We start from the raw sequence: 10,921 nt of genomic DNA, 5'->3' as shown, positions 1-10,921 counted from the left end.
ACATACACATATATACATACAAACATATATATACATACATACATACATACACATATATACATACATACATATACATATATACATACAGTATATACATACATATATATACATACATATACATACATACATACATATATATACATACATACACATATATATATACATACATACATACATACATATACATATATACATACATACATACATACATAGATATACATATATACATACATACATATACATATATACATATATACATACATACATATACATACACACATACATATAATAATAATGATGAATTTAATTTGTAATGCACTTTTCATTAATAAAAATCTCAAAGTGCTACAGAGTGCAACTAAAATCAAAGATAAAATCAACTAAAGTCAGTGATAAAATCAACTAAAATCAAAGATTAAAATCAACTAAAATCAAAGATAAAATCAACTAAAATCAAAGATAAAATCAACTAAAATCAATGATAAAATCAACTAAAATCAATGATAAAATCAATTAAAATCAACAATACAATCATGTGGAGGCAGAATAGGCTTGCTTAAAAAGAAAAGTCTTTAAGCCTTTTATAAAGTCAGTCAATGATTGTGGAGCTCTCAGCTATTCAGGGAGGGAGTTCCAGAGGTGGGGGGCAGCCACACAGAATGCCTGATCTCCCATGGTCCTTAATTTTAGTTTGTGAAAGGTGGAGGAGATGACTGTTCTGTGATCGTAGGGACCGGGTGGATGAATATGGAGCAAGAAGGTCCTTCAGATTATCTGGTGAATTTCCGTTTAAACACTGACGGGTGATGAGAGCAATTTTGTACTGAATTCTGTAAGTGACAGGAAGCCAATGGAGGTTATGGAGAATGGGTGTAATATGTTCAAATTTACGAGCTCTCAATAAAATCCTGGCTGCACTGTTTTGAATATATTGAAGCTTCTGAAGGTTTGTGCCGGGGATTCCAGAAAACAGGGAGTTGCAGTAGTCGAGCCTGGAGGAGACAAAGGCATGGACGAGTTTCTCTGCATCAGCAAAAGTGAGAGACGGATGAAGTTTGGAGATATTTCGAAGATGGAAGAAACAGGTTTTAAACAGATGCTTAATGTGATTTTCAAATGTAAGATGAGAGTCCATTTTTATTCCAAGATTTGTAACAGAGGTGGAGAGGGGGATGTCTTGTCCAGAAAAGGAAATAGCCGTTATAGTTGAGGTTTGAACCTGGTGAGGGGTGCCAATCAGTATAGCCTCTGTTTTGGAGCAGTTTAACTGAAGAAAGTTCTGATTCATCCATGCCCTTATCTCCTCCGGGCAGGTAGAGAGGGCAGCGAGTGAAGATGGAGATGACAATGATGAAGATGATGCTCCAGTCCTGTAAAGCTGTGTTTCGTCGGCATAACAGTGAAAAGAAATGTTGTACTGATTAATAATTTGACCTAAAGGCAGCATGTAAAGGGAAAATAGCAGGGGCCCTAAAACTGACCCTTGAGGGACACCACAGGAGACACAGATATTGATAAACAAATGATCAAATATTGATCAACTTTTGATCAACAACTGATCATTAACTCATCAACAATTGATCAACAGATTGTGATTTACATAAAAATGACAGATGATTGACAGTCATTGATTCTGACAGATCTGGATATTGATCAGTTGTGGTCGACACTCGTCACCTTAAACACCAGGAAGTTGAACTTGTCGGTGTATCGGCTCTCGTTGTAGTTGACAGAGGGTGAGGCGTCGGGCACTAAGACAGTGATCGTGTGGTTTCTTCTCACCAGCTCCTCCATGATGGTTCTCATGTTCAGCCAGTGGCTGTACTCGCCTGGTAAGGCCAGAACATGGCCACCTTCGGCTGTGGTCACAAAGACACCGATCAGCAACACATAAAGAAGAAGTAAAGGCCTGGACGTCTTCATTATGGGTCACTCAGTAAGAAGAGAGAGGATTCTGTGTGACTGCAGCTGGAGATCCAAAGTCCAACTCGACCAGAGGTCAGTCAGAGCTGCTCTCTGATTGGCTGACGGCTCAGAGCATCATCACAGCAGCAGCCGTATAACTGTGAACTCAGATAAGGAGACAAGCCTCATGGTAATAAAACTAACAAACAAAAAACAGAGAACTGCATCTTTGAGTTACAATTAAAAAAATACATAATTTCAAATTATGTGATTTTAAGGATAAAAAAATAATACTCTTAGGAGCCAAAGTGGAACAAAGGACACAGCAGATGTCTCATTGGATGAGAGACGGGGACACCCTAGACTGGTCTCCTGTCCATCACAGTGACTGTCCCTCACTCCGTAGGACAGGCATTTGAACCTGTTTGGAGTTTTTTGTCTCTCGGGTGAAAGGTCAGGATCTGACTGAAACTCAGTGTTTAAACCAAGGTAAATGTTTCCCCAGACTAACCTGGTTTAGACTAATTGGGCTTATGTTGCTCTCAAAATAAAAAAAAAAAAAGGAAGAGAAAAAATAAATTAATAAACCTTGGGACAATTGAGAGTGGATGATTTTGGTCTGTGTGAGGATACTGGAGAACATACAGAGAACTCATGCACTCATGAGGAGAACATACTAATTCCACACAAGCCCTCAGGAGGAAAGCAAACCTGTGACTTTCACACTGTGGCTGTAGCCACTGCTTCACCGCACCACTGTACTTCCATTACATATTATTTGTTCCTGTCAGTTAATACAAATACATAAATTCAACCTCAAGTGGAACCACCTCTAGAAAATGATTCAAGGATTGTTTATTGTCATACCAGCTCACATTTGCATTTTTGTGGTACGAAATTCAGACTCAGGTCCCAGATCAAGAAACCTAATAATTAACAAATAAATAAATACAAAAGAGTATAAATATATACTTATACTATATACAGTAGTCCCTCGTTTATCACGGGATACATACCCTGAAAACCGCGATAAGTGAAAATCCACGAAGTAGGAATAGTAGTACAAGTAGTAAGTAGTAGTTTATTTTAGTATTTATATAGATATATATTAAGGCGTTTTGAACCCTTCCCACACTATTGCAATATTCTAGACAATGTTTCTAAACTCAACACTCTTAAAGAGCACACCGTGTAATGATATTAGCTCTCTGCCTCCTCTGCTCTTGCCGCCTGCAAGCGCTGTTGGCCACGCCCACTTCTCCGCTTTGCACACTGAATATCTGATCAGCTGTTCAACTGAAGCAGGAAGTTTATATATATATATATATATATATATATATATATATATATATATATATATATATATATATATATATATACATACACGTATTAATAAAAATATATCAGTGACTGTGAGTTTTGCTAAACTTGTCATGAGAATATTTTATTAGTGTTAATGTTAACCCCACCGAGAATATTTAAAAACACTGACCCATGTGTTCAGCTTTAATGGCTGTACGGCTAAGATTTACAGAGGGAAACATCATGAGAATGAGTTTAGTATTCAGCTATTACTGATTAAAACTCGCAGATACTTCATTGCTCCTGACAAACAGGCTACACTGAGTAGAGCGGGCGACCGTTCGAAGATGGCGGCCCTACGGCTCGTCAGCGCCAATGGCGGTCTATCTTCTTAAATAAAAACAAAAATGGAGTGGCAACAGCCATAGATATCATATAAAAGCTAGATAGATTAATGTTTCTCAAAACAGTTTTAGTTTCGCTTCACATTTCTAAATAAAACGGAAACCAGACAAAATCAGAGCAGAACTCCAACACCAGATGATGTTATCCACTCTGCCTCAATCAAGAGCAAACTATTTTAATTACAGTCATTTTGGTTTTAGCATTTCACAGTGGAAACAGTAGTGCTGCAGTGTAGAGGGTGTATTAAGAAGCTCAAGCTTGAAAACAAGCTTCAAGTTGAATTATCTGCTGTCGACTGGCTGTAGTTGGACACTTTGATGATGTTGAGGTCAGGAGCGAGTTGATGGGCCCCGTGGCCCCCGGTCCTTCAATCTCAACACCTCAATTCTGCAGAGGAGAGGACAACAACTGACCCTAGGCTTTTATTTCACTCACCTCTGACTTGTTTTATGAATTATAAGAAATTCCAGATGAGGTGAAATCAGTACCTGTACACAGTTTTGCTGACATGAGCAGCCACTGAAGACAGGTGGGTTTTTGTTACGAGATGGTGGGGAGCCTGACTCCAACATCTTCTGTGCAGCCTTCACCACTCTCTGCAAAGCTTTTCTTTCTGCAGCTGTGCAGCCTCCGTGCCACACGTTGATGCTGGAGCACAGGATGCTAAGCCTAATATAAGTGGACAATGTGTCAGCCTCATAGACAGAAACTGGAAGTTGGTTCCACAAGAGTGGAGCCTGATAACTGAAAGATCTTCCTCCTATTCTGCTTTTGGAAACTCTAGGAACCACAAATAAACCTGCAGTCTGAGAGTGAAGTTAGAGTCAGCCTCCCCACCATCACAGACATCTACACCTCCAGATGCAGGAAGAGGGCCACCTGCATCATGAAGGACCCCACTCACCCAGCACACACACTTTTTGCCCCACTCCCCTCGGAGGGAGGTTGAGGAGCATTAAGTGTAGAACCACTAGACTGAGGAACAGCTTCTACCCTGAAGCTGTTAGACTCATGAATCTCTAATCAGGATTATCACTGTGAAAGAAAAAAAAAATCACTGTAATGCCACTTTGATTGCTGATAAGTAGTGCTGCTGATCTCATGCTGCTGATTTATTTCATGCTGTTGTATTCATTCATACTCATCTAGTCACGCAGACTCATGTTCGAACTGCTGTTGTTTGGCGTATTGTTTTTGTACCATTGAGTGTGTAGTGTATTTCTTAGTTTATATCTTAAATCCTTGGTACTGTTTCTTTTTACAATTTATACATGTGCTATAGCTGGATGTAACTGGGACCCTTTGTACACAATTTCATTCCACCTCATGTATGTGATTCGAATGACGATAAAGAACCTTGAACCTGAAGTGCTGTTAGGGAAATATGGAACAATAAGATCTGTAATAAAATATGGAGCTAGGTTGTTGAGAGCTTTGTAGGTTAGAATTAAGATGTTGAATTAAATTCTGAATTGGGAGCCAGTGAAAAAAAGCCAACTGGAAAGATGAACACAGAAGATAGAACATTTAAATTTTGTTTTGCCAAGGAATAAAAACATTATTCAGAAAATAAATGCAACAAAGCAATTTAAAATATTAATTTATTTTTAAGCCAGATGTATATGTAAGTAAACTACGTATGCTTTGTTGTTCTTGGCTTGTTTGCATTGCGACTTTTATTTTAAAGGGCCGCGCGTTACTTCCGTTCTCTGTCACCTGAAGTCTTTTATTTTGAAATAACTAGCGGAAGTTATGTTTGAGTTGTTTCTTCGTTCTTCACACTTGTCAGCTACATACATAGGTACAGATTTATGTTGAAAACCTGCCCAAAATGTGTCCGAGAAGAATCTAACGGAGCCTGCTGGACCCCCGGGGCCTGACGACGCTAAGATAACCCGGTAAATATCCCGGTTTGTCCCGGCTTAAAGCTTCACACACGCACACACACACGCACACACACCAGAGCTGCTAACAGCAGCAGCTAGCTTCTGCTACTTTCGTTGGTTTCTATCATTTTTCCCAAAACCACTAGGGCCGGAACATTCCGGTCTTGTCCCCGATTATCAGGGTTTGCGCGTGCTGTGACGTAGATGAAACGTCAGAGCCGCGAGGATCTTCTAGAGAACAGGTAAAAGTCCACATGAGTACCACACACCTGACCCGTCTCACAAACAGGACCCGGTGGCATTAAACCGGGATTTGCCCTCATCCTGGCACCTCCATAAAGTTATCCAACAGTTTCCAGTCAGATCATCTGGACGGTTTCTTTTTTGTGCTGAAACGTTTCACCTTCCATCCAGAAGGCTTCATCAGTCAAGGAACCACAGACCCGACTGAAAATTGTTAGATTGCATACCTGGATTATTGAGCATGGACTTTTTTGGCAGTAAACTTAGTTTTAGGTTGGACATTGGCTAGTCGCGCTTGAATGTTATCGAGCAAAAACCCTGATTTATGAAAAATTAAAATTATAAAATGCATTAAAATGAGAAATAAACGAGTGCGCCTAGTTTCCCTGGTCTTGGAGTAGTTTGATCTAAGTTTTATGTGAGTGGGGCAGATCATAGAAAAATAGAAATGTTTCTGAAGTGTTTGGTTCGGTAATTTGTTGACAGTCCCTAAGTGAACCTTTCCTAGGAGAAGAGGAGGGAGAGACCGAGCACAGCTGGCTGAAATCAGACTGCCTGCATCGGATCGCAAGAGCAACACAAGAACACAAGAGCCCGAATATCCAACATCCAGCGTAAAACTAACTTTACCACAGTCTGAACTAGGACAGTCCACACATGCTCTGCTGTTGGTTCAGTTTTTCGTAGTTTGATCTGTGGATAGGGATCAGATCCTTCTCTCTGCAACTCAGCAGTGTGAGGATTGAGAATCATCTCTGGAACAGTTTATGATGTTTATTCAAATGCAAATCATCAGAAACAGAGGTGCTTAGTTATCAAAGACAAGGCTAAAGATCTGGTTTAATTAATCCAAGCAAGGCTTAACATCAGGTTTAGTTAATCCAGACTGGCAAGTGTGCTATATGTTATCACTGTATTCCCGCACAACGATGGAATTGGTTCTCTGCATTTAACCCATTGCACCTGGGATACACCCAGGTGGAGCAGTGGGCAGCTGTGGAGCGCCTGGGGAAAGTCCTCTGGGAAAAATCAGTTTCCTGGCACTGGTTTTCAATTTGAGAACGAAGCAGGGGAGGGGAGCAGTTGAGGATTAGGTGTATTGCTCAGAGACACCACAATATCTGGGAAGGGCTGGGAGTCGAACCATGACTTTCTGGTTCCAAGTCAGCTGCCCTTCTCTACCCCATTTCGGCACCCCTTATGGCTAAGGATCAGGTTTAGTTAATCCAGATCAGACTAAGGATCAGGCCCAGACCAGGTTAGTTGTCAGCTGTTGTCCCAGTATCCTCTGGGAAAATCAGTTTCCTGGCACTGGTTTTAAATTTAACAAGCACAAGCCCCACCCCCATTCTTACAACAAACCAGTGTTCATGGTAATGTACATGTGGCCAAAAGGTGAGGGTGATTTAAATTAAGTTTTGAATAAAACTCAATGCCAGTTGGGGGATGTCATTATACCCAACGATTTAAAACACCACAGGTTCAGAAGAATACACTTCAACGGATTTCTATTAATATTAATTTTTTTATTCCTCTCCGTCGTCCGGTGAAACCAGACGTGTCCCCCCCCCCCCCCCCCCACCCACACCGCCCCCTTTTTTCCTTCTTTCCCCTTCACCCTCGAAAAACCCCTTTCCCCCCCCCCCCCCCCCCTGCATACCTCTTAATTGGAAGGTTCAGCTGGTCTCAACAAAAATTGATCAACTTCTCCCGACAGGAGTCAGGGCATAAGGAGGACCCTCTTACCTCGTCGGAAACAAATTGGATTCATGATGACAACTGATTATTTTGCTGTTTGGCTGGTGAATTCTGGATTGTCTATAATTTGTGTGGATGTGTCGAAACTCGACAGACTGAATTTGTGGAGCTGCAGCAGGGAGCTGGAGCAGCTGTTATCAGGACTGTGATCTCCCTGGCAGCACTCATGAATGGTGGGAATAATCTTGGAGAAGCTGTGAGCGCGACTTTTGGCGTAAAAGATCAATTCGGCTGTTTTTGGAGTTCCATCAGAGGAATATATACCAGCGAGACTTTAAAAAGTCAGAACAGCAATTCACGAGTTCTGCCTGACCCAAACTGTGGCCTTGACGCCGGACTTATCGCAACTCCTCCTGGAATGTTTTTGAAAAAAACAAAGATGCTTTGTCTGTCTCCTCACCCCTCCCTTCCCCAAGGACATGTAACAGAACCTCAACTGAGCTGAAGATGAACGTCACCTCTTATCTGGACAATGGCTGAGCGGGGGGGGGGGGGGCTCTGGACTATGCTACGACTTTCCCTTAAAAATCAATCTTTTCACCGCCTATATGTAAATGTATAACATCTGTTTATGTTGCTTTGCTGTGGTATGTTTTTTTGATGCCTCAAATCGTGCCCTGTCTAGGACACGGTGAGAGATATCTTTTTTTTTATACCGTCTCTCCTCATGTTTTCTTCCCTTTTCTCATCCAAGCAAAATATTATTCTGAATAAGAATAAGAGGGCCGCGCTAATTATTTATTTATAGCCGCAGCTTCGTGCACTCCGCCCATCTTTCGGACGACTGTACGTACATATTCGCGTTGTATCTCGGTGCAGTGCCAATAAAGTTTATTCTGAAAATGTTATTTTATAAATTTATTAAAACAGATAATTAAAAACAGCCGTCAGGCCTACTACTCAGGGAGCATGAGGTAAGCTGATGTTTTGGTTGTTCCACATACAATAATTTAAACCTACTCCAGATGGAACAAACTGTTAATGTCCAGTCTCACACATTACAACAGGGCAGAGGAGACATGCGCTGTCCAGTTGACCGGCCGCAACAACAGCAGCAACTAATGCAGTGGAGGAGCAGCCCAAACTCTGAAAAGTTGTCTCAACCCAGGACAAGACAGCAGAGTGTCCTTGTGCACAGCAGTGTGCAGCTCAATCACGTGCCTAATAAATAAAAGCACATTGGTTCTGGATTCAAGTGAAATGACAATAAACAGATTGTAAATGGCAGGCAGCTTACAGAGGAGCAGGAGCGGAGCCTACCAGGGGAATGAGCGGCTCAGCAGCAGGTCAGAAGAAGGCAGAAGCTGCAGCCAGTAACACCAGTGGAGCAGCAATGCTGCAGAAACACAGCAGCTGTAGCGCCCAAAGACCAACCAAATCCCATCCACTGAGAGTTAACAAAACTGCACTTTCGATCTCAGATGAGCAGAATCCAAGAACACCAGTCACACAAACAGCTGACGTGCAGCCGGAGGAACAAAGACGCACCTTGAAGCAGCAATCTGCCCAACTTTAAAGGCATCTGCCACTCCCATCAATCAGTGGTGCACTCTGATTAACACCTGGTGCACAGAGTGGGGAGGGTGGAACACCATCTCACCACATGCCCCTTCAGTCCTCTGATTGAGCAACAGCTCTCCTGATCCAGGACCTTTACTGCATGTGACAAACCCTGTATGTTCATTCAACTCACTGACTGTCGGTGAGTTTTTGTTGTTCGTTTCAGGTGCAGGTATTATAGTTTATTTTCTTCTCTTTCTTTCTTGCAGCACCTTCAGTCGTAGACTGAGACCACTCACGTGCTCCACACAACGTCACAGGAAGTCCTTCCTCCCTGTGGCTATCAAACTTTAACTCCTCCCCCTTTCTACACACGGGACAATAAAATTAATTCTGCACCACAATAAACACTTTAATGTTTCTGTCTGCACCTGAACCTGTTTAGACCTTAATTGTTGGCATTTGTTTTACTCATTTTTTATACCTCTCTAGTATTATTTTTTAAATTTAGTTATTTTTTATATCATGTTTGATTCCTTGTGTATGTTCCTTTGTACTGAAACTGGCACAACAATTTCCTGCAAGATCAATAAAGATCTATCTTATCTTCTTATTCAGCTGGTGTTGTTCTAACACTATTTTTTCGTTTCTGTGTGATAGAGTGTGATGCTCTCTCAACCTCTGACGCCAACAGAGACCGACAACAAGAAGCAGGACGAGGAAACCAAGGCGTTGCCCCCTATTCATCCATTGGCTGATGAAGACTTCAGTCATGCAGGTGTTTACTTTAGATGGGGTTATTTTGCTTTGACGTTAGATAAATGATTGTTGTTTACCTTTGATATCTGAGGTCTACCCGTCTCATGTTGCTCTGATGTCTCTGTGATACCTTCTGGTTTATCATCTCTCCACTCTTCTACAAATATTCAGGATATTTTAAAGTCACCCTGCTTGCAGTTATCACTTCCTGTTTATCTGTGGTGGGCTTGGTGATTTGAAAACATGGACTGGATTCTATCATCTCACAGATCCAGATCTGGTCTTCTCCTTGGTTTCTAATTCAGTGGATTGAAAATATTCTGGATTTCATCATACCACAAATTATAAAGTGGTTCTTTCCAAATTGCTCCTTGACTTTTAAACAGTCTACTTTTGACTCTTATCTGCACAAATTTTGGTGGCTTCAATATGAACTGTTCTACTTCAGCTGCAGCCCTGTCTATCTCAGTTGGACCTAGTGGAATATATCTATCCATTTTGTAACAAGATAATGCCCTCATCAATTCAATCTTCAGTCAGCGTTGGTTCATTTTTCATGGCATGTATAATCAGCACGTGGCTCTACAGGACAACTCACTTTCTCCTAAAGAACACTGACAAGGTAGTGACTCACCATCAAACTGTTTATAGTCAGAAATGTCTCATCCTTCTCCTGCTGATGATTTCAGAGAACAGCCATTTGATTGCTCAAGTTCTGATACCTCTGCAATCAAGTCTTTGCTTGTTGATGCTCAGTCATTAACTTCTGATTAGGATTACTTGTGTAATCGTAAAAGCCTAGGACTAATGCACTTTAACATTCATTGCCTCCTCCTTAAACTCGCTGAGCTCACTGCATATGTTCACACTGCTAACCCTGATATCCTGGTTATCTATGAATCTTTCCAACTCTGTTGTTTTTTCATCCCTGGTTATAGCATTTTTCACCAAGACAGAATCTCCAAGGGTGGGGGTCTGTATCTATTGTAAATCTAAATTGCAGCGCTCAGTAATTGTCTCAAAGTCTGGTGCCAAACAATTTGGAGTATTACTTCTAAAAGTCACGCCATCTAAAAACGTTTGTAACTGTTGGTCGTTGATACAGACCACCCTCTGCTCCAGCCTGTGTTTCAGTGGCTGTAAGTGAAATAATTGCCCCCCCC

At 41.3% G+C, this 10,921-nt stretch overlaps 1 protein-coding gene across 1 annotated transcript in view; it reads right to left on the bottom strand.

Moving 5' to 3' along the window:
• LOC119425071 (UDP-glucuronosyltransferase 2A1) overlaps window positions 1–1,938 on the bottom strand; it is a 22,305-nt gene extending 20,367 nt beyond the window's left edge. The window contains exon 1 of the mRNA XM_037692595.1: window positions 1,678–1,938. Coding sequence (XP_037548523.1) covers window positions 1,678–1,923 — 246 coding nt within the window. The 5' untranslated portion in view covers window positions 1,924–1,938. The remainder of the gene's footprint in view (window positions 1–1,677) is intronic.
• Window positions 1,939–10,921: the final 8,983 nt, after the last annotated feature.

The sequence above is a fragment of the Nematolebias whitei genome, chromosome 18 (assembly GCF_014905685.2).
Source record: "Nematolebias whitei isolate Nwh7 chromosome 18, NemWhi1, whole genome shotgun sequence".
In the NCBI taxonomy this organism is placed as follows: domain Eukaryota; kingdom Metazoa; phylum Chordata; class Actinopteri; order Cyprinodontiformes; family Rivulidae; genus Nematolebias; species Nematolebias whitei.
This window is presented reverse-complemented; position numbering and strand designations above follow the sequence as displayed.